Source organism: Ictidomys tridecemlineatus, chromosome 5 (assembly GCF_052094955.1).
Source record: "Ictidomys tridecemlineatus isolate mIctTri1 chromosome 5, mIctTri1.hap1, whole genome shotgun sequence".
Taxonomy (NCBI): domain Eukaryota; kingdom Metazoa; phylum Chordata; class Mammalia; order Rodentia; family Sciuridae; genus Ictidomys; species Ictidomys tridecemlineatus.
The window spans coordinates 79,869,404-79,894,104 of record NC_135481.1 but is presented as its reverse complement, the minus strand read 5'-3'; the positions used below and the strand labels follow the sequence as shown (position 1 = coordinate 79,894,104).

Genomic DNA, 24,701 nt, shown 5'->3' with positions numbered 1-24,701 from the left:
GAAACATCACTAGATAAAAGGAGAGGTGTTCATTGCTGCTTAAAAAGACATAATATATATATATATATATATATATATATATATATATATAAAATAACTATAATAAGATAATAAGATAGAGACAGAACAAAGTTACAGGCACAGTTACTCTGAATTGTGTTAGCAAGTGAGCAAGGCCAAGAGGTGAAGAAATAAAAAACTGGAGTAAACAAGTAAGCATAACAGTCTTCAGATAAATACAAAATTATTCAAAACAATCAGTAATTTAGTGAATGAGTGAAAATAGATTTCCTTCAAAGTTTCTCCAGATTTGTGACAAAGATCAAATTACCTAATACTGCAGACTATCATATATCATCCACCCTGAATGCATTTTTTAAAAAGATTTCTTTATAATCATTTAAGGAGAAAATAACTTAAAATTTAACAACTAAATGACAGTCTTCTTCCAATTTTGCCAATTCAAAAATCATAAGGATCAACATCTAAGAACACCAGTAACACTATTCAGGGTAAATAGTCAAATAGCTTTGCTCCCAAATCAATCACCTCACATGAGCAGCTTGTAAAGTTCAAAAACTCAAAAACACTTCAGCAAGGTTGAACAAATAAAAGTTAAAAAAAAAAACTAGTTATTTAAAAATTTTTAATGTCATAAGACTTCAAAGGACACAGTTCCTTAATGTTAATAAAGATAAGTAGGTTTGCAATGCCAAAAATCTCCTTTACTTCAGCATTTCAGATTTCTCCACAGTTAAAATAAATCATCTCATGAACCAAAAGTACATGAAGAGTGTTTTAATTTGAAGGATAAAAGCCATATTTATCCCAGCCTCTAAAAAGACACTGCTTATATCAAAAGAGAAAATAGTTTGAACTTTAAGCCTATCTAATTGGCACTCTTAAATAAATTTTTTCAAAACTTTAGAATTGTTACTAAGAATTTTAGCTTAAATTTAAAAGAAAAAAAGACATCATCTTTGTCAAGTTACCTAATCCAAATTCACTTAAGTAGTTACAAGAGTGAACTCTATTTGAGTAACAAAACAAGTCTGTACAAGAGTAGAGTGAGATGTGCACTCCTACATAAAAGTATTGTCTGATGAAAAGTACTATCTACTTCTGTAGATAAAACATGTTTATGCATAACCCTCTTTCCCTCGAGTTGAAGAAAAAAAAGGCTTATTTCAAATAAACGTCAAAGAAACTGACTTTTCTAACCCCACTACTCCTCAGACAGGTGCAGACCCTTCTGGATCAAGCATCCCACCCATCTCCGGGAAAGGTGCCTTCCATACGCAATTTATTTGCTTGCTGTAACACACGATTTCTAAACCACAAAGAGATTCCTTCTAAGTGGAGAAATAAAGCGTAAGAATAAAAGGAAGATCAGGATCACGGACTGATCAATTCAGTTTTTACTTGGAGATCCTGTTTAAACACCAATCGCTAAAACATACACTACTGCTTCGAGTCACTGGACAAAGGTATCTCTAGGAAAACACCAGGCGACAGACTGAAAATTTGGGTGTTAAAACTACAGCAGCAGCAGCAGCTTCGGGTTCTTATCAAAACAATAGCGAATGGCACATGTCAGGCGGCCCACTTGCACCGAGGGATAAAGAGGCGACTGGCAGAGGCTGGAATTGAACTTGCCTTAACGCCCTCCCCCAACTCCCACCGCCACAGTCCTGCCAACGCGAAAGTGAAAACCAGGGGCTGTACGGGGCCCGGCTGTCTTCTCCCTTCCTCTTTCCCCAGCCCGCCCGGACTTCTTCCTCACGGGTCTCCTGGGGGCGAAGACGCCGAGTTCCCTGGGGACGCGAGTTAGTCACCAAGAGGCGGTGACAGAGCGCACTGCTCCGGTCACACACTCCGAGGCCTAGCCGCGCGGGACCGAAGGCCGTCGGCGGAGGCTCTCGTGTCCCGGGCCCCACGGCACCCAGTCCGCTGGGAACATCCCTCCTTCCCTTCTAGAGAGTGTCAACTCCACTCCCTCTAAACCCTACCCCAGGGAGCCCCAACGTCAGAACCTGCTCCCAACAGAGGAAATCAAGCCCTGCCAAGCCGTTTCCAACCTTCGGGGTCAGGGATTCCCTCTCTGGGCAAAGGACTGCGGCCCCGCGCCGCTGACCCGAGCGGGGATCCCCTCAGCCGCCGGGCGGGGATCCCGGAACTGGCCTCCGAGTGCGCGTGTAGCCGCGGTGGGGAGGGGCAAAGCGGGGAGTTTCCGCCGCCCGGCGGACAGCCGGCCCGGCGACAGCGGCGGCCAGAAGCAGTCCCCCAAATGAGCCGAGGGCTCTAGACTCCTCCGCCGCGACCCGACCCGCTTTCCCCACGCGTGGCGCGGCTGGTGCCCCACGCAGTCTCCGGGTTGGGCCGGGGGAGGGCGGAGAAAAGCGGGCTCCCAGCCACCCGTCACTTTCAAGTCGCCCAGCCAAGGAGCCCAGGGCGAGAAAAAGAAGAGAAACAAAAGGGCGCTGGGGAGGGAGTCCCTACAACCCCTCGCACCCCCCCCGCCCCGCGCGCTCGGCCCGGCCCTTACTCATAGTGGCGGAAGATCTCGTTGGTGACTTTACAGTAGAAAACTTCCTCGTCCGGCCGCAGGTCCACGGGTGGCTTCTGTCTCACAAACGGCTTTCGGTGTAGCAGCGGCATCTCCTGTCCGCCCGCGGGTTTGCCCCGACCCTCGGCCGCCCGTGTCGGCCCCTCTTCCCTATCAAAATTGGAGGGAAAGGAAAGCCGGTAAGGTGGGGAGTGCTAGTGGCGGCGTGGGCCGGTCCGCGCGCTGGGGAGAGCTCGACTGCCTTTTGTGTGACTGACGCGCCTTGGCTGTTACAGGAGCCGAGTTCTCTCCTGCCGCCACCCGGGTGTTGAGCGAGTACAGCAGCCGCCACCGCCTCAGCCCTCCAAGTGCGCCCCACCTCGGCTCGCCCGGCGGGCGGCTCACAATGGGGCCAGGCGCCCCGCGGCGGCCCCCTCCCCCTGCGCCGGCTCCCCGCCCGCCGCCGCCGCCGCCGCCGCCGGGCTCACAACGTGCTCGGCGCGCAGCCGGCCAGCCCCACGCCGCGAGGGCGCTCGCCGCGGGCGGACCCTGGCGCCGCTCCGCTTTGTTCCCCCGCTCGCCTACACTTTCCTGCGGCGCCGTCCGGCTTCGGAGCCCCCGCAAGGAGCCCCTCACCTGCGAGCACTCCGACTGCCACTTCTCCACCTTCTCAACTGAAAAGGCAGAGAGGTCCCGACCCTCCCGGGGGGTCCCTTCTGGCCGGCCTTGCCGCACTAGTGGCCGCAGCTTCTCACACTGCCACTGCCCTGCTCCGCGCCGGGGGATCGCGTCCCACCGCCACTTCCCCGCCTCTCGGAGCTCCTGGGAAGTTTCTGATCTACTTTCGGCTCCGAAGGAGGAAGAGCTGTTGGGAGGAGCTTTTCACTTCTAGCTTCTACCTTTTTATTGGCTACTCGATGACTTTTACAGCCTGTCACTGATACAGGAAGAGACGGCGGAGAGTCTGGGAGAGCTACATTATTAATTAATGAAGCAACCCCTTGTGAAGAATCAGAAGCATCCTCCATGTTTGAGATTATCAGCCAAAAGATCTAGGGAAAGCGCCGGCGTTTATGGACACATGGCTGACAGTAAAGCCTTCATCTTCAAGTTTCTCACCAACCCTTGGCTACATGTAATTGGGATTCCATTTACGATTGCGAAGAGAAATGTTTAAGAAATAAAAATGCTTTGGTGTTTGTCTTCAAAATTAGAATTCATATAAAGATATCTTGTACGTGTAAATATGCGACTTGAACAAAACATACTTTCTCGACATCCGTTCTTTTTAATACTTAGGGCAATTCAATCAAAGATTTAATTAGCCCAGACGGGGAAATAAGTTAGAAAATGTCATGGTGCCTATGAGACCCCGAGATATTTACAATTAAATAACACACCCTTTGAAAAGTAAAATTTACACCACTGTAAATATTTGCAAAGATTAATGCCTAATTCAACTAGAATTTTAAGGATGATGGATTTGCTACTAAAATTTTCCCTAAAGCAACATTCCCATATCAGTACTTTTCACTTATGAAACCAATTTTAATGTACATAGTATACAGGGCTTTTGAATTAAAAATAATTTTCCAAAGTAGAACTCAAGAATTTTTACTAGCTTTGTTTTAAATGATTTTATTTTGCTATTGCCCTTGCTCTTTGCTTATTTGCTAATTAAAATGTAAGAATGAGTCTAAAAGTAAGATTGAGAATGGTTATTAGACAACAAAAGATTATTTCTTCTAACTACTAATGTAGTGAAGTGATAATTACAGAAACAATATGAGATCAGCTTATATCTTCAAATTAAGTACATTCGTACTTTGGAACAGAAAATTAAGAAATCTGTTTAAATCTAGTTATCATTTTTTAACTTTTCTCAGGCTGCTTTTACCTGCTTATACAACTAGCAAAATGGAACATACATTAATGGCACAATATTCTTTCAGTGTTTAAAAAATTATTAATATTATTTCTTAATGCATCTTACTCTGAATTATAGAAGGTACAGAAGCTTGGAAATGCTGTCACTAGCAAGTATATGAGTAGCCTCTATAAACCCTTCAAAAAAGTACAGACTAAAAAGATTTGGGTTTTAAATTGGCCTTCAACTAGTATACTGACAGACAAATTAGAATTCTCTACCTAGCAAGTACTTATTGGCAAAAAATGTAGAACCCACATATGTAGCCTCAATCTTTTGAGGACAAGAAAAAAGAATAGTTTTACAAACTACTTTTTTTTTCTTTCTGGTGCTAGTGATTGAACACCCAACACCCCAGGCATGCTAAGAATGATCTATACCACTGGCTATACTCCAAGCCCCAAACCTATATTAAAGCATCACCTTTACAACTCAAAATCTCAACTATTAAGTTAAAAATAGATGAAATTCTCTGAATACTCAAGTGTATTTTAGATCTCTCTATTGGATATATTTTAAAAATTGTTAAAGTCTTGATAAAAAGCAATAATATTTATTTTATTTTTATCAAGTGCAAATTTTAAACAGTTGGAACCTTATATAACAAAATTGAAATTCTGGGTTGGGGGTGTAGCTCAGTGGTAGAGGATTTGCCTAGTATGTGTGAGGCACTAGATTCAATCCTTGGCACCACAAAAAAGTAAATAAATAAAATAAGGTACATCTGCAACTAAAAAGAACTTTTAATTGTAATTCTATTTCATTAAAACATCAAACTCAACATCCTGAAATTTCAATAAAATCATAACTCAATTCTCTGAGTTACATAAGGTTTATTTTAACAATTTGTGATATTTAATATTTTACATATTGTTCATTACTTCAGAATAATGTCAGTTAAAATCATAACATGGAAAACTTTAGTTTTAATGTGTTTATAATAATGAAATTGATAGCATACCTAAACTGCCTCATTAAAAAACATTTCTCTTAAAGAAATTATTTCTAACTAAAACTTACCTAATGTATTGTTCATTTCTGATTTTTGGTATCATGATTACTTCCTTACATTATAAATTACTACTTTTGAGAGTAAAAAGCTCATTGCTGTATCCAAAAAGCAGTTAAAATAAACTCCGTGAAATGGGTCTTTGTTTTTTTTTTAAAAATGGAAATTTTATAAAAGAAACTGTGAAACTTAAAATAGAGAACAAAGAGAAAGCAAAAGAATTACAATTATTTAATTTTAAAAAATTAATTGCATTAAACATTTATCAAGCTCCTTTTATATACCAAGAAACTGTACTAGCTCATATAAGGGATACAACATGAATGTACCCCAGCCTCAAAAAAGAGTATAATCTTGTAGAGAGAAATGATGAAAATACAACCAACACAAGAATTGTGTGAGTTCTAATGATCATGAGTAATATAATGCAAAAAGAGAAGTAGAAAAGATTAGGAGGAAATATAGAAGGGAGACCCACGATTGGTCCTAAATAAAGTTAGGCATGATTTAAAAGGTAACAAAAAATTGGTGCTCTAAAACAGCCTCACCATTCACAAGATGGAATCCTTCAATCACTTAGTCACCCTTCTGGGTAAATGTAAATATGCTAACTACACAGGATATATATTAACCTAATATTATCAAGACATATTTTGATAAAAATCTCAAGACAAAACAAGACTATGAAATATAAGTTTTAAAAGCATGAGCTGGAATAATTTTCTTGTCTTCTATTGATTGATTACGGTAAGAAAGGCTTTTACTTACATGATTTGGTCAGAGAATAATTATTTAGAGTTGAAAGAAATCTTTGGGAACTGTTAATTCTTTCGTTTTGCTCCTGAGGAACTTTAAGCTCGAGAACTGGAATCTAGGCCTCCTGATTGTACACAGTCTCTTTAGACCACACTGTATTTTCCTTGCCTTCAATAATATCTAATATTCTGGTATACCTACTCACACTTTTATCTATAAACAAACAAAAAATACCATTACATTAAAAATTTTTGCTAAAATGATAACATGTATATAGGGATAGTTTACTGATTCTTAGAAGCAATAATTTTTTGAGAATTATATTGGAAGGCAATGGATAAGAATCTAAAATTTGTCTAAATCACTGACATGAGTCTTAACTCCATGACTCATTTAATGCATCTAACAAATTTCAGGACTCTTACCTCTTAGCAATGTTATAAAAGAAGTTTGTCCAAGAAAGATGTCTTATAAATAAATGCAAGAACACCTCTAACTTTGTAATTCTTTTCTTCATCTATCTCTGATACTTTTCTCAACTCTATCATATTCTTTTTAATGTCTTCATAACAAATTTAGGCTATTTTAACTGTAAAGATTTCTATACTACCTGTTGTTCTTTAGAAGCAGTAAATGTTTCCCTTCATATCTGAAAAGAGTTGTTCTACCGCCACTTCAGTGTTAGAATAGTGGCTCTAGATCTGGGCTGCCCATCAGAATCACATGAGGAGTTTTTGGAAAATGTGATGCCTGGACCATACCTAGGCCCGAGGTCTCTTGGGTTGGGATCCAAACATTGGGAATTTTAAAATCTCATGTGATTCTAATGTAGCACTGACATTGAGAACTACTGTGCTTGGAGGAAATTGGATAGTGACATTCACAAATTTAGAATACATCTTTTTATTTAAACCCTTCTCAATCATGAATTGAGATAGTAGTAGAAGTTGGAAGAGCAGTCTATAGTCATCATCATTATCACGGTAATAGTTTAAATAAATTCTTCCAACTTGTTAAGCATTGTGCTAAGGGCTTTAAACAAATCATATCATTTTCATCTGAAATTAAATACGAATTATCATTTCCATTTTACAGATGGAGCCACTGAAACTCAGTGAAATCACTTAAGTAGGATGCCCAAAATCATACAGTTTGGAAACAGAAAATCCCAAACTCTAGTTTTATCTACTCCAGAATTCAAGCACCCTACTTGTATCCTATATTTCATTAGGACTGATTTGCAGTTCTAGCTCAGGTAGAAATTCAAACAGGAAACTTAATCTTATACACAAGACAACTTAGAGTTTACAAGCATTAAGTTGTTGTTGTTTTGTGTTTGTAGTACCAAGGACTGAGCCACTTGTCAAAAGAAACGAACTTTATTTTTAGAACCACACACACCAAACAAAACAACTCCTCAGGAAAAACCCTCAGAGCCCAACTGCCACCACCAGCTTCCCACAAGCCTCTCTCCTCACCACATGCCTCCCCACCTCCCCCAATCCTCCTGCTCTTGAGGCCGATTAGCTGGGTCATGGGCGGAGCCAAAATAGTCCCCCAATGAGCAGCTCCATGGTCTGAAAGGGCAGGGAAACAGCCCAATGAGCATCACCACAGAGGAGCCAATCAGCTAGATTTTGCTGGGGCGCTGTGAGCCAATCATCAGCTGGCAGTCTGAAAGGGCGGGGAAACAGCCCAATGAGCATCACTGCAGAGGAGCCAATCAGCTAGATGTTGCTGAGGCCGCTGTGAGCCAATCATCAGCTGGCAGTCTGAAAGTCTGCTGGGGCCCCTTCAGCTGTGGCTCTCAACATCAAGCATTCTACTTTGAGTTACATCTCTATCCCTAAGAATGTTTGTTAATCATAAAAGTACTAAAACAAACCATGGAAGAATTATTTTTGAAGTATCTCAGAATGAGGAAAGCCTAAGTATAACACGAAAAATGGATTTGCAAAAAAAAATGATTCTATAAAATTGAAAACATTCTGCATGACAGAAGCTACCATAAACCAGCCAGCACAATGGCACATGCCTTTAATCACAGTGACTCAGGAGGCTGAGGCAGGAGGATGGCAAGTTGGAGGCCAGCCTGGGCAACTTAGCAAGATCCAGTCTCAAAAAAGGGCTGGGGATGTAGCTCAGTGGTAGAGTGGCTTTGGGTGCAATCCCTATTACTATAAAAATAAATACTACTACAAAGTTGAAAGACAAATATCAAATTGGTAAAAAATATTTACAACTTACAAAGGAGATGATTTCCCTAGTGTATAAAGAATTTTTTTAACAAATATTTTTTAGTTGTCAATGGATCTTTTATGTAAATGCGGTGCTGAAGATCGAAACCAGGGCCTCACAGATGCCACCAGGCAAGCATTCTACCACTAAGCCACAACTCCAGTCCCTATAAAGAATTCTTATAATCAAAATAACCCAGGAATAATAAAAATCTTATAATCAAAATACAATCGGCTTTTAAAACATAAAAAGATTCTTAACCTCACTCATAATAAGAGAAAGGTAGATTAAAACTACACCAAGATGACATCTTTTACTCTGCAGATTAGCAAAGACCTCCGTTATATATGTTGGTAAGCCTGTGGGGAAACAGGTACAACTTCTACAGAGGGCAAATTGAAAATGTCTACTCAAATTACAAATGCACTAGAAGTTCTAAGTGTTCGGAGATATTCCTCAAATATATTTCAATATAAGTCTTTATTTTGGCTTTGTTAGGAATAGCCTAATATTAAAATCAATTGACCCAAAGAACCAAAGGCTGAATGTTTTCTCTGATATGAGAATGCTAATTCACAATAAGGGGTGAGTGGCAAGGCAAGAATAGAGGTACTTTGGACTAGACAGAGGGGAATGAAGGGAGGGATAGGAATGATAGTAGAATGAATTGGACATTATTATCCTATGTGCATATATGATTATATGACTAGTGTAACTCTACATCATGTACAACCAGAAGAATGAGAAGTTATACTCCATTTATGTATGATGTGTCAAATGCATTCTGTCATGTATAACTAATTAGAATAAATAAAAAATCAGTTGAGATATCCATGATTACATAAATTATCCTATAGCCACACAGTGAAATATATGAGGAGGTGCCTGTCGCAGTGGCATATGCGTGTAATACCAGCAACTCAGGAGGGTGAGGCAAGAAGATCACAATTTGAGGTCAGCCGCAGCCACTTAGCAAAATCCTGTCTCAAAATGAAAAATTTAAAAAGGGCTGCAGGTGTAGCTCTGTAGTACCCAGTACTAGAAAAAAAATGAAGAAGTAAACAACAACAACAATCAAAAACAATGGGGTTGGGGTCGTAGCTCAGTGGTAGAGCACTTGCCCTGTGCACGTGTGAGGTCCTAGATTTGATTCTCAGCACCACATCAAAATGAAAATAATTAAAATAAAGGTATTGTGTCCATCCTCAACTAAAAATATTATTTTTAAAAAAGCAAACAAACAAAAACCAAGCTAGGATATACAAGAAAATAGCATGCTGGTTGCTTCTGGGCGGAAAAAGTAGCTAGGGGACAAGGCTGAAAAAATTTCACTGTAGAAAGATGAATACAAATTTTAAAGCTGAAGAGATTAGAAGGTAAAGAGGCTGATGAGGATAGACAACTGGTATAACAGTCTTTCACTTCACAACTGGAAATAAAATAAATGCAAATAAAGTTAAAATTAGAACTGCAAATAAAAGGTTAAAATGTCAGTGTTAAAAATTTTACAGAGCCTAGAATAATGTTTTTCCCATGACAGGACTTCAATATATATTTGTTAGATGGATGTAAAAAATACAAATTTAGCAGGCTGGGGTTGTGGCTCAGTGGTAGAGTGCTTGCCTAGCATGCATCAGGCACTGGGTTCGATCTTTAGAACCACATAAATGTAAAATAAAGATATTAAAAAAATACAAATTTAGTAAGACAAGTAGAGTCAGACGGCTAGCTGCTTGGGAAGCTGAGGCAGGAGGATTCTGAGTTCCAAGCCAGCCTCAGAACTTAGCAAGTCTCTAAGTAACTCAGTGAGAACCAATCTCTAAATAAAATTCAAAAAAGGGCTGGGAATGTGGCTCAATGGTTAAGTGCCCCGGTACCAAAAAAAAAAAAAAAAAAAAAAAGCTAGCTGCTTTTATCTTAATCTGGAAATAGAATTTAGATCACATATTTCCAAAAACTATCTAGATTACCTATGTTGATATTTACATACCAATTTAAAGAAAAAATTATTACTATGTTCAACCAAACAAGTTGAACAACAAGATTTGTTGTAGTTTAAAAAACAAAAAAATAATATGTAAGAAACAAGTAGATGGTTTTAAAATGTGTATTACAGGGTTCTTTTTTTCTATTTTGTTAACTGCACAACTAAATTTTAAATTTTATTAGCAAAATAGCTATAAGATACAAGTACACTAGTATTTAATATCTCGTTTACTGACTCATTTCTTTTATTACTGGAGTGGAAAACACTAGAATATATATTGTTCTTTGTTTATTTTCTCTTTAGCAATCTCATCACAGCCCACTATCAGGTATCATTAAAAATGTTACTATACAATTTAAAAATATTTTTGAAAATATTTACCATAATGTCTGTAACGTACTATGCACTTAAAATCTATTATAGAAAGGTTCTATGTTCTATCATTTTCTTATAGATTTATAATTAGGACTGTATTTCTTCTTACCAGTGAGCTCACGTGATTGAAGAACAGTATTATCAATAAACACTGTTTTGATACCAATAACTCACCACTATGTTTTACAAAGGATCTTCATATTTGCAATGCTTATAGCCTTAGAGTACAGGCCATTTAAAGAAGGAAAGATAGAAATAAAGAGTTAAAATTCAGAACTCAGTGCTGAATAAAGTTTTGTGAAGTTCTAATTTAAGAGTTCCTGGTAAAACATATGCTAATGCTGCAGGCTCCTATAAAATAAAAAACATGTAGGGATTTCTCCCTCTCATTTTTGTTGCCATCAGCACACCATGGAGGAATTATGCTACTACTATTATTTTCTCTAGTTCAAATGTTTGGGTCAAAGTACCCATCTCTTATTTACTCAGCAGAACTGAATTTTTTTTCAGCTAAATTTCTCTTTTTGGACTGGAAAAGATAAATTTTACCCCAAGCTACCAGTAAACTGTTTCTCAATATTTTCTTATCAACTACATACCACATGCCTGGCCTCTAGGACCTGGTCTACCTACCAGATCAAGCATCTTCCTTGATTCAAGTACAAATACAAAATTCCCTCATATAAAATCTTTCCTTTTTTTTTCTCCCATCTCAAATTTTTCTCTGAAATAAAGGCCTCACTCTCAGTTATAGCATGGTATGCAGCCCACTAGAGATTCAGAAAAGAAAATGTGATTAAGGTTAAAGATCTTGAGCTGGGAAGATCATTCTGTATTTCCCAGGTGGGCCCAATCTAATTATATGGAGAACATTTCCCAACAATGGTTACTAAGAGGAGAGGATGGTTGAAGAAGAAAAGGCAGAGAAGTGGCATTGTTGGGTTTTGTTTGTTTTTACATCAATTTTTTCTTTAAAAGGGTGAGCCAGGCATGGTGGGTGGCGCTGTCCTATAATCCCAGCCGCTCCAGAGGCTGAAGCAGGAGGATCACAAGTTCAAAGCCAGCCACAGCAACTTAGCCAGGTACTGTCTCAAAATAAAAAAATAAAAAGGGCTGAGGGTGTGACTAGTGGTTAAGTACCCCTGGGTTCAATTTATGTATAATACATAAATACATACATACATACATACATACATACATAAAGTGGGTTGTGTATAGGGGGATTGAATGCTTTATGTACAAGGGAAAAATAAACTGCTCTAAAACCAACTTTTTTGTCACCTTCTTCCTCTTTCTCCTCCTCATCTTCTTCTTCTTCCTTGTCTTTCTCCTCTTCCTTCTTCTTCTTGCTTTTTTTTTCCTGCATAGGTTTTCCTTTAGCTTCATAGACAACATCATACTTTTTAAAAATCTTTCCTTCAGCTTATCAACTGTTTGTCATCTGCAGCAGTGTTATTCCACATCTCTCCCAGATTCTTTGCAACATACATCAACAATGGGTAGGCCAGAAGGGATGGGCTCCCTAGATTATGGGGCAACACTCAGAACAAGAAAAAGGCTAACAAGGCCTCTTGAGTGCATTAGGATCCTTGTTCTTCTTTTTTGTTTCCTCTTTACAAGAAATATAGGTCTTTATTTCTTTTTTCATAATGGGCCTTATCCACCTTTTTCATGTTGTCAAATTTAACAGACATAGTCTGCTAAAATCCTTCTTAGAAAACTCTGAGAAGGTGACTGTAGCATCTGGGTGCTTTTTCTTGGACTCCTCCTGGAAAGATTGTACAAAGAATGCATGTGACATTTTGCCTGTTGGCTTCTTAGGAGTTCCTTTGCCCATGTTTAGTTGTCTTTCCTCAGCAAGCCTCAGAGTCACCCAGTGCCTGTCTGGCTCTCACTTGCCCCAGCATTTTCCCTATGTAGCTCAATGTACAACAATGGATATCAACATTGCTAGTTTTGAATGAAGAAATGAAGCCACAAGCCAAGGAATGTAGTAGTCTCTAGAAGTAAAGGGAACAGTTTCTATCCACAAGGGGTCCAAAATAAACATGGCCCTACTATACCTTATTTTAGCCTAGTGAGATCTGTGTTGAACTTCTGGTCTACTACAAAGTTTGTGGTAATTTGTTACCATAGCAATAGAAAACTAATAATCTAGTTTCCAATCTGAGCATTTGTTTTGCAATGGTGAATAATACCATCAAATTTTAATGAGTTAGTTCTCTCAAGCTAAGTTTACAGGAAACTTCCAGAATTTTCTGAAATGATTTATCCAGATGTTTTTCCTTCAAGTTGCAAAAATTTATCCAGTCATTTCATAACACACTATTATCTTAACCACACACAGATTGAGTATGATTTATCTGAAGTGTTTGGGACCAGAAATGTTTTGGATTTGGAATATCTACATATATAATGAGATATCTTGGGGATGTCAAGGTAAAGAGTATGTCTAAACATGAAACTCATTTATGTTTAATATATACTTTATAAACATAGCCTGAAGGTAATTTCATTCAATATTTTTAGTTTTTGTTTTTGGTTTGTTTGTTTGTTTTGTTTTGTTTTTTTGAGACAAGGTTTGGCTAAATTCCCCAAACTGGCCCAAACTTTCTGTCCTCCTTGTTCAGCTTCCCTGGTAGCTAGGATTATAGGCATGCACATGCCTGGCCAGAGTATCTTTATTTTGATTATGACTTATCACATGAGGTTAGGTGTGAAGTTTTTCACTTGTTCAGTCATGTTGGCACTCAAAAATGTTTCAGATGATAACTTTTCAAATTAGGGATGCTCAACCTGTGCAACCATAACATGCATGTAGAGAATAAGAGAATGATTACAAGCAAAAGAATTTTCCTGATAGGATTGTATTTCCTTATACTTCCTTAAGGCTCTTGCTCCATCAATCATCTTTCCTTTAATAGCAACCTCTCCTTCACCACTTGCTGCCCTAGGATATAAACTAGTGCAGGTCTATTTCATTTGGGGGTGGGGGGCAAAAGGTGATTAAGTACATTGTTCTTTATCCTCAGCACTATTTCTTTTCCATTCTCAATTAACATTTAAAAAGGAGATCTATGTTCCTTGCTTCTACTTCTCTATTTCTCTTTATTTCTAACCCTTTGTAGCCTGTCTACTCCCTACACTCCCTTAAAACTGACATTGATTCTGATCCTGCTGACAAATCCAATGAACTGTCTCCTGAAGTGTTCACCTTATTCACACAGCTCCTTGGCATCCTCTCTACCTTGAGCTCTGTGATACACTCTTCCCTGGTTCTCTTTCTACCCTCTGAATGGCCCTGACTCTCCTTAGCATCACATTTTTTCCCTCAACTATTCCCCAAAACCTGATATTTCCTAGCTCCCTCGTATCCCTTTTCTTCTCTCACTTCTCCAGGAAGGCTTCCCCAAATTATATCCTACTCTCAGTGTTTATTGCCCCCATTCTCATTGGAATATGAGCTCTTCCAGGGTCTTCTTGTTTCTTTCCTTGGGAACTTTATCTACCACTGCTCCTTGAAGATTTGTGAAATGAGTGACTCATCAAACTGACATTTTATAAAGATAAATTGGGAGTGGTATGTGGGATTGACTAGATCGAGCAGAGTTCAGTGGTATGGAGACTATTTGAGAAAGGAAAGAAGTTGAAGTACAAAAATGACAAAACAGTAATTTCCCTTTATCTGAGGTTTCACCCTCTGGGGTTCCAGTTACCTGAACTGTTATCTGGATATATTAAAATTTTTCTAGACAGAGAGACTCTATATTTCTAGATAGAGAGACTCTTTCTATATAACTTTTATGACAGCATATTATTGTAATTATTCATTTTTTATTTATTGTTATTATATCTTACTGTGCCTGATTTATAAATTAAACTTTATCATCAGTATGTTTGTATAGGAAAAAAATAGTATATGTAGGGTTTGGCACCATCTGTGGTCTCAGGCATCCACTGGGGGTCTTGTAATGATCCCCCATGGATAAGTGGGAACTACAATAGCCTGAATTATTGCTTTGGCAATGGATAAAAAGAAAATTCAGGAGAAATATTTCAGAGGAAGTATTAGTGACAGAATCTGATGACACACTAGGGAAGAAAGGTGAAAAGTCAGAGATGACTCAAAGGCTTCAGGCTTGGGAGTCTAGAAAAGTAATAACATCATTAACAGAAATGGGGTAATCAAGTACAGAAATAGGTTTGGGAGGGAAATGGAGCACTCCATTTTAGATATGTAGCATCAAAGCAGAGATGCCTGACAGGCAATTGGAAGACTGGGCTCTGAAATCAAAAGAGAAATCTGGATTGAGATGACTGCTTAGGGAATTGTTTCCAGAAATGTAATAACAAAATGTACTGAAGATGATAAATATGCAGTAGGTAACTAATATTTGCCAAATAAATAAATATCTTTATACTATCCTATCCTGTTAGTCAACTTGTTGTCCTTTTGACCAGAACACCTGACAAGAACAACTTAGAGGAGGGAAAGATTTATTTTGGCTCATGGTTTTGGAGGTTATAATCCACATCCATCTTGGGCCCCATTTCTTTGGGCTCAAGATGAGGCAGAATATCATGGCTGAAGGGCATGGCAAAGGAAAACTTCTCAGCTCATGGTAGCTGGATGGCAGAAGAAGAAGAAGGATTGGAGAAAAGATAAACCCTTCCAAATCACACTCCCAGTGACCCTTCTTCCAAATAGGTCACTATTTGGAAGTTGCCACTTCCCTGTAGTTCATTCAGCTATCAATGGATTAATCCACTGATGAGGTCTGAGCCCTCAGATCTGAAGATTTCCCCAAAGCCCCCACATAAGACTTTGGGGGGATATTCTAGATTCAAACCATAACATCTTTTCTCTAGTCAAGTACTCAGCCCAAGTACCAGGGTGCTCATGATACTTGCCAGCACTCCAGGATACCTTCCTGTTCCCTTTGAATAACCCCAGTTTCAGCTTTCCCTGTGCCTACTTCCTCATTATTGTTAAACATTACCAAAAGCTGTTCTTTAAGGCTAGGCAAAGTGGTGCATCCCTGTAATCCCATTGATTCCAGAGGATCATGAGTTGGAGGACAGCCTTAGCAACTTAGAGACTCTAAGCACTTATTGAGACCTTATCTCAAAATTAAAAAATCAAAAGAACTGGGAATGTAGCTCAGTGATAGAGCACCAGAGCATCCCTAGGTTCGATCCTTAGTGCCAAAAAAAAAAAAAAAAAAAAAGTTCTGTAATTCCAGAGGCCTTTGCTAACACCATAAACTGCTTTCGAGGCATCTCATGCTAACATTCCATTGAATACTCTAGAACAGGTTTTCTAAACAAGCCTTTTTTTCCCCTCAAACTTCCAACCTGATCTTATCCTTTTTGATCCTTAACCTTTGTTTTCAAGCAATTATCTCGTTTCCTAATTCATTTATGAAGTCTGAGCCATTCAGTATGTCTTCTGTTTTTAACCCAATTTTCTTGTTTCTTCACCACTCATTTCCCCCTCCCTATTGTTTTCTCCCTTCCAGGAATTTATCTGTGCCTTTGACATATTTTTTCCACCTCTGCGACCTTATTGTTTGACTTCCTTCTCTCTAACATCTCTCTCTTTATATTACTCTTTTCCTCTGACTTATTAACATACCCAAACCTCTTTTATCCTTAAAGAAATATTTTCCTTCACTTTGATTCCCTTGGAGGTAACATCTTATTATTCTCCTCTTTTTGTTATTAAGAACTATAAACTATGTATAATCTTGGTAGTGGTTTGAATTCTTGCTAAGTTTTGTTTGTGTTAGTATGCCCTATATTTTTATTCAGTCTCCAAAATGTGAGTTTCTACAAGCCAGAAATCATTTGATAAATTAATTATAACACATTTTCAACTATGACTAACCAATAAATAGTTGTACAATTTGGGATGTTGATTTCTCAGAAACAAGAAATAATACTACTTTGCTATTATCTGTTTCTAAGGAGTTAAAGTTGTAAACGCACTTAACATTGTCATGTGATGATTATCTCTTAGTCATAAGCCAGGATTTTTCTGATGTCTACAACAATAGCAATTATACTCATTTAAGGCTGTAACCAAGAGTCTTGGGCAATCCTTATGATAACAAACATAGAATTTAACATAAAGTTAACATAAATGGACAAATTTGAAACTTAAAATACTACTTTTTCATTATTAATTTAAGTGCAATCAATCTCAGTTCATAAAATATATATAGAGAGTTATATTTTAGAAATTTTTAGCAGGAAAGTTGGCAATGACTTCTGTTCTCTATTCCATACATATACCTACACTTTTCTTTCCACCCTAAAAAGTTACCTTTCAGCCCCATTCCACTATAGTTGCCATATACCAGAATGTGATACTGAGTATTTGGATCTAAAACCTAAAGAATAAAATTTTAAAACAAATTAATTTTTATAACAATTTTTAGAAAAAAGTCATTTTTATAATTTTACAAACACAAAATATATATTCTGTTATCACAGCAGAATAAATGCCTCACAACTGGAGAACTGCTGAAAAATATATAAAGGTACTTCTATTTATAGTAAAGCAAATTTATTCCTTACAGTTCTTTAGGTATAAAAATTAAATTTAAAAATTACTTAGCAGCTACTAGGGATAAAACACTTTGCCACATGCTGAGTTTAAGAATTAAAAAAGTCATAATGGATGGCATGGAGGCACACACCTATAATCCCAGCTACTCAGGAGGCTGAGGCAGAAAGGTCACAAGTTTGAGACCAGCTCAGGCAACATATGTCTCAAAATAAAATAAAAAGAGCTGTGAAAGTAATTCAGTGTTAGAGTGTCTGACTAGCAGGCATGAGGCCCTGAGTTTAATCCCTACTATAGGGGGAAAAAAGTCATATTAGCTCAGATGAAAGGTATTCCAAACATTCTATGCATTCTATACTATTATTCTCATTTTATAGATAATAAAAGTGAAAAGTAAAGGAATTGTCCTAGGTTCCACAGTGTGCAAGAGTTGGGATTTAAAGTCAGACTAATTACACGTCAAAGTCTATTCATTCAACTACTACTTCTGAGTGCTTTCTACATTCCAAACACTGTTCTAGGATCTTGGAATATAACAGAAAGTAGAAAATAATCCCTTCAATCTGAGACCTTGCTTTCACAGGGAAGGTACAGACAAAAGAGCTTTGCTGTGTATCATTCCTTCCTAGGCCTGTGGGAAAAGGAGGTAATATTTTGAAGAATGAACTTAAGATAGTTTCTAGTGGCTTTTGGTAGCAGCAGAGTCCCATAGTCATAAAGAACATTTTTAGATAAATTGTAGGGCTGACTGACTCTCCCTCTTAGGCTGAAAGTGAAGGCTGCAGGGCTGGGGCTGTAGGTCAGTGATAGAATGTTTGCTTACCATGCATGAGGTCCTGGGTTAATCCCAGCACCATCATAAAAAAAAAAAAAAAAAAAAAAAAAGACTACAGTGGGGGCTGGGAGGGGAGGGGCTGTTAACCACTGGGTGATCATATCTGGGAAATTCATAAATATATGTTTCATTTCCCCTCCACTCCAGGTTTTTGAAGTTTTGGTTAAATCTTATTCTATCAAACAAAGAAAGAATCCCTTACTTGCCAGATGTCTCTACAATATTTAAGAATGATTAATCATGCCAGAGAAACAATAGGCTATTGCAGAAAGTGAACAGTCTTGAATTTTAAGACTGGAGTTTAAATTTCCATTTGGCACATAAAGCCTTGGGAAACTAAATTCCATCACTTCAAGAATGGAGTGATTCCAGATTCATACATGTTTATACATTAATTATATCAAAACTTTATGATATGCATATATTATCATCAATAATATCTATTTTCAGTACTGGAGACTGAACTAAGAGGTCCACTGAGCTATATCCCCAAACTTTTTTTTTTTTTTTTTTGAGACAGGTCTTGCTAAATTGCTGAGGCTGGCCTTGAACCCACAATCCTCCTGCCTCAGCCTCCAGAGTCCTGGGATTACAAATATGTGTTAGTTACCATGCCCAGCAATAATATCTATTCTAAAAATCAGAATATTATGGAAAGTTTCATTATTTATCATACAGAGTTCAGATAGAACTGAGAACTAAACCTGAGATACATGGTACGCAAAAAAGAAAACCATGGTCTAATATCATTTATTAAAATGGATGCAAAAAAAATCCCACGTAAAATATTAGCAATCAACCCCAGTAGGATATTAACAGAATAACACATCTTAACAGAATTTATTTTAGGAATGTACAGATGATGCAACACTAAGAAATCAATAAATACATCTCATCACATTAATGAATTGAAAGAGTGAAAATCCAAGAACACTTCTAGAAGAAATAAAAGGGCTCTTAATGAAATTCAATGTTTGTTCCTGGGTTGTAAAGAACTAAAGGATCAATGAAGACTGATAAAGCATAAACATCATATCAAGCATGACATGATAAAGCATTTCAAACTTAACATTAAAACTTTAGACACATTTCATCACAATTGGCAGAAATTAAAAACCTCCACTCTCATTGCAAGTATTCATAGCTGATCAGGAAGTTAGCTAACCAGTCAAGAAAGCTAAATAAGAAGTGTAGATATTAAAACAATAGAAGAATTCTATCATTACATGTAGATTATTGAATTTTCTGGAAAACCAGAAACTAAGAAAACCATTACTACTAGTAAAAGAATTTCAAAAAGATGTGTATCATCACAAGATAACTTTCCTGTACAGCAGGGGTAACCATTTGGAAAAATGTTAAGGGAAGAAAGGTCTCACTCAAAAAGAGCCGAGACTGAGGCCTTTCCTCTTGCTCTTTCTTCTGCTTGAAACACTTCCCCAAAATCTCATATGCTTGCTACATTCTCATCTTTTATTTCTCATCTCAATTTCCTGTTCTGTAGAAAGACTCTTACCTCTTCTAACCCCTAATATGACAGCTAGTACTGTTAAGCATTTCCCGTGTACAGACTGTCGCAATGTATATTTGCATGTTTACTTTTCTTTTTGAGTACACAAACCACATTTCCTAGCTTCCCTTTTGTAGGTAGTTGAGTCTGTGTAATGAATTCTGGCCAATATAGAATGGGGGAAAGTGCTACTTCTGGAGAAGGAGGACACTCTCAAGCAATTCTCTACTCTTCTTTCCCATCCACTAAATGATAGGACCCCAAGGACCTAGAAGATGATAGAACTCAAGAACAAAGTAAAATTGAAGGAACCTAGGTCCCTGAGTCACAGTTTAAAAAAGCATTGTTCAGGAGAGCTGCCAAACCAGCAACACCTATATTGGTCTGTTAAATGATCAGGAAGCAAGCTTATTTCTTCAGGTAATAAATATTAGGGTTTACTATGTGTCAAACAGTATGACACTATACAAATATTAAATAATTTAGTTTCACAACTCCATTTTTAGGTGAAAAGATAGAAATTTGGTGATTTAAAAAATTTTTTTTAAATATTTATTTTTTAGTTTTTTAAGTGGACACAATATATTTATTTTACATTTATGTGGTGCTGAGGATTGAACTCAGTGCCTCAAGCATGCTAGGTGATCACTCTAACACTGAGCCACAACCACAGCCCCAGAAATTTGGTGATTTTTAATATGCTTTCCCAAGGTCACCTAGTTATTAAGTTTTTTAATTCCGCCCTCTTTTACCACTAGGCTATACTGACTCATCAGAGAAGGAATTTTTTGAAAAAGAAGAGTAATGAAGAGCACCTTCCTTATCTTACCAGAAATAAAAGCATATTATAAATCTAAAAAATTAAAAAGGACCAGAGAGATAGGTAGATAAATCAATAGAATAAAGGCACAAATAACCCCAAATATGTGTTAGTTACCATGCCCAGCAATAATATCTATTCTAAAAATCCCCCAAGGGATTTTTTACAAAGGGGTAAAAACAATACAATGGGGGAATAACATAATCCTTTCAGTAAGGGGTGCTAGAGTAATTAAGACAACCATAGATAAAATAAATAAATCTCAATCTACAACTCACACCTCATACAAAAATGATCTGAAAATGGATCAGATGGGCTGTGGTTGTGGCTCAGTGGTAGAGCACTTGCTTAGCACATGGGTTCAATCCTCAGCACCACATTAAAAAATAATAATAAACAAATGAAATAAAGGTATTGTGTCCAACTATAGCTAAAAACTTTTTTTAAATGGATCAGAAACATATATGTAACACACAAAGCTGTAAAATTCTTAGAACAAAATCTTCGGATCTCTAGGGCTAGGAAGAATTTTCAGTTTTGACACCAAACAAGATCCATAAAAGGGGCTGGGGTTGTGGCTCAGCAGTAGAGCACGTGCAAGACGCTGGGTTCGAGCCTCAGCACCACATAAAAAGATAAATAAATAAATAAAATAAAGGTGTTATGTCCAACTACAACTAAGAAAAAGAAAAGTTTCATAAAAGGAAAAACAGATAAACTATACCTCACCAACATTTAAAATTTTTATTCTGATAATGACCTCTTAAGAAGATTAAAAAAAAAAAAACAAGCTATGGACTGGGAGAAAATTTTTGCAAACCAAATAGCCATCAAAGGACTCATATTTATAATATATAAATAATGCTCAACAGTTAAAAAAATCTAATTAGAAAATAACTAAAAGACATGAACACTCATTTCATAGAAGAGGATATACAGATGACACAGTACATGAAAAGGTGTTCAATCTCATAGCCACCAGGGGAATACAGATTAAAACCACATGCCACACCTATCAGAATGCCTAAAATAATAATGAAAACACCAAATATTGTCCAGGATGTTAAATATTGTAAACTCATACTTCTGATGAGAATATAAAATGGTAGTCATTCTGGAAAACAATTTGGTATTTTCTCATAAAACTAAAATCTCACTCCAGCAATTTCACTCCTTGGCATTTACCCCAGAGAGATGAAGACTTAATTTCACATAAAATCCTATACATAATGTCCATCCAGGCACCGTGGTATACATCTGAAATCTCAGTGACTTGGGACACTAAGACAGAAGGTCAGCAGGTATGAGGCTAGCCTTAGTGAGAACCTGTCTTAAAATTAAAAAAATAAAAATTAAAAAGGACTGGGGATGTAGCTCAGTGGTAAAGTGCTCCTGAGTTCAATCCCCAATAGCCCAAAGTGGAAAAAACTCATGAGTTTTTCAAGAATAGTTAAATTCTGGTACGACCATATCATGAAATATACTCAGCAATAAAAAGGAACAGTCAATTGATACAACTACTTGGATGGATCTCAAGAGAATTATGATAAGTGGAAAAAAACCAAAGCCTTCAAAGGCTATATACTGAACGATCCCATTTATATAACAATCACAATGACAAAATTAAAATGTTGGAAAACCCTTTAGTGATTCCATGAGTTAGATTTGGAAATCAGAGGGTTGAATGTGAAGGTGAGGCAGTTTTGTATTTTGATTGTGGTTGTGATTACATGATTATCTGTAGGTGCTAAAACTGCATAGAACTTTTATATACACAGTGCATAGAAAACTGTTAAAATCTGAATAGATTGCATTAATGTCCATTTCCTGGGTAATATTATATTGTAGTCATGCAAGGTGTTATCACTGGGAAAAACTGGGTGAAGGGTAAATGGGCCCTCACTGTACAATTGTAATCTATAATTATTTCAAATAAAAAGTTAAAATATGGGCTGGGGCTAAAGCTCAATTGGTAGAGTGCTTTGCATGCACAGGTCCTGGGTTTGATCCTCAGCACCACACACACACACAAAAGTTAAAATATATATTGTACAGCCCACTAGTAGAAGCTAAAAGTTCATTATTTTTAGGGTTCCTGATAGGCCAGACTTTAATTAGACCTATCTAGGATGTTCTTTACAATAAAAAAATAGTGTTCTTGTTTTAAACAAACCATGGACAGACATAATGGATTCATTATCTTATTCAGAAATGAAAAATGTCAATTCTAAATTAACAAAACCTCCTGAATGCCCTACCTTTCTAGCAGAGACAGCTCACCTTCATCATCTTCCCCTTTAGTGAATCAGTGAACTGATTTTGAGGGCTGGTTTGTGTTCTCTTGCCTGGCAAGTAAATAAACCCAGTTCCCCTTAAAAAAGGAGGAGGGGAGCTGGGGGTGTGGCTTAAGTGGTAGCACTCTCCCCTAACATGGGTAAGGCACTAGGTTGGATTCTCAGCACCAAATAAAAACAAAATAAAGATATTGTGTCCATCTAAAAAACTAAAAAAATAAATATTAAAAATCAGGAGGCTTAGTTGAGAGATTTCCAGTTTAAGCTCAACTTGGGCAATATGGGGAGACCCTGTCTCAGAAATACACAAAAAAAGAAGGGTAAATACACACTCAAGTGGACAAGAAAAAGTGCAGAAATACTCTCAGCAGAGAAAAGAATTTAGAATACAAAAATGTAGCATTTTGAAGCAGTGGGAGAAAATGAATCACTCAAAATGGAATTAAGTCAACAGGCAAACTATTGTGGGGACCGCAATCAGTGGTAGATTGCTTACCTAGCATAAGCAAGGCTCTAGATTTTATTCCCAGAACCCCACCTCAAAAAAAACTATTTGAATAAATATATCAGTTATATCCCTGCCTTATGTCTTATTTAAAAATAAGTTTCATTTGGAATAAATATTACTTGAAAAAGAAAAGAAAATCTAAAAGGGTTACTATTCTGACTTAAAAGTTTACTATTAGTAGAAAATGTATATATTATATAATCTTGGTATAGAGAAAGTCTGTTTAAGCATAGTACAATAGATAAAAATAAAGTGGAGTAGATTTAACTATTTAAAACAAAACTTTTAAATCTTAAAAGTAAATTTAAAACTTGCAAAAATATTTGTAATAATTATGACAGGTAAAGGTTACTACTATCTTTAATATAAAATGAACTCAAACAAAAAAGAAAGAACTCAATAGAAAGAGAAAAGGCATGAAAGAAAAAATTAAAATGGCAAAACATGTGGAGAAGAATGTTGTCTCATTAGAAGTTGTAGATACATAACCAATTTTCATTTGTCAAACTTCAAAGATTAAAATTGCCTACCTTTTTACCAGAATTATATTCCCAAGAAATATAGTTAATGTGGGTAAAAATTTAAATGTAAGGATGTTCATCAAAGTTCTATTTGTATTTATTAGTAAAAATAGGAAAAATAATTCAAATGTTTAGCAAAAAAATATGAAATAAATTATGATATAGCCAAACAAATGACTACTGTATTGTCATTAACAATAATATCTGGGGCTGGGGTTGTGGCTCAGTGGTAGAGCGCTCGCCTAGCATGCGCGAGGCCCTGGGTTCCATCGTGAGCATCACATATAAATAAAGGTATTCTGTGCAACTACAACTAAAAAATAAGTAAATATTAAAAAAAAAATAATATCACAGAAGTTCATTTTATTTCCATGGAATGATATTTTTAACATATGGTTCAAGTGTAAAAAGTTGCAGAAGAATATGCATAATATATATCAAAGCTATACCAAGGGCCAGGCTCAGTGATGTATGCCTGTAATCCCAGCAGCTCAGGAGGCTGAAGCAGGAGGATCATGAGTTAAAAGCCAGCCTCAGCAATGGCAAGGGGCTAAGCAATTCAGTGAGACCCTGTCTCTAAATAAAATACAAAATAGGGCTAGGGGGTGGCTTAGGGGTTGAGTGCCCCTGAGTTCAATCCTTGGTACCATTAAAAAAAAAAAAAAGGTATATCAAGGGGCTGTGGTTGTAGCTCAGTGGTAGAGCGCTTGCCTGGCATGTGTGAGGCATTGGGTTCAATTCCTAGCACCACATAAATAAATAAAATAATGCTAATTATTTTACAAACTAATGAAGATTTAGAATAAAA

The 24,701-nt window shown here is 37.1% G+C and overlaps 1 protein-coding gene and 1 long non-coding RNA gene across 5 annotated transcripts in view; both read right to left on the bottom strand.

Moving 5' to 3' along the window:
• Nucleotides 1–2,703, bottom strand: part of Baz1a (bromodomain adjacent to zinc finger domain 1A) — a 110,884-nt gene extending 108,181 nt beyond the window's left edge. For 3 of the 4 annotated variants that reach the window (XR_005729191.2, XM_005322674.3, XM_078050224.1), the window contains exon 1: nucleotides 2,546–2,688. Coding sequence is in view for 3 of the 4 variants with exons in the window: in XM_005322674.3 (XP_005322731.1) it covers nucleotides 2,546–2,658 (113 nt within the window). In the remaining variant the exon portion in view is untranslated. Of the gene's footprint in view, nucleotides 1–2,545 lie in introns of all 4 variants that reach the window. The other variant, XM_005322676.3, reaches the window with a different exon arrangement.
• LOC144377551 (uncharacterized) overlaps nucleotides 1–24,701 on the bottom strand; it is a 174,439-nt gene that overhangs the window by 124,799 nt on the left and 24,939 nt on the right. The gene's annotated exons all lie outside the window — the stretch shown is intronic.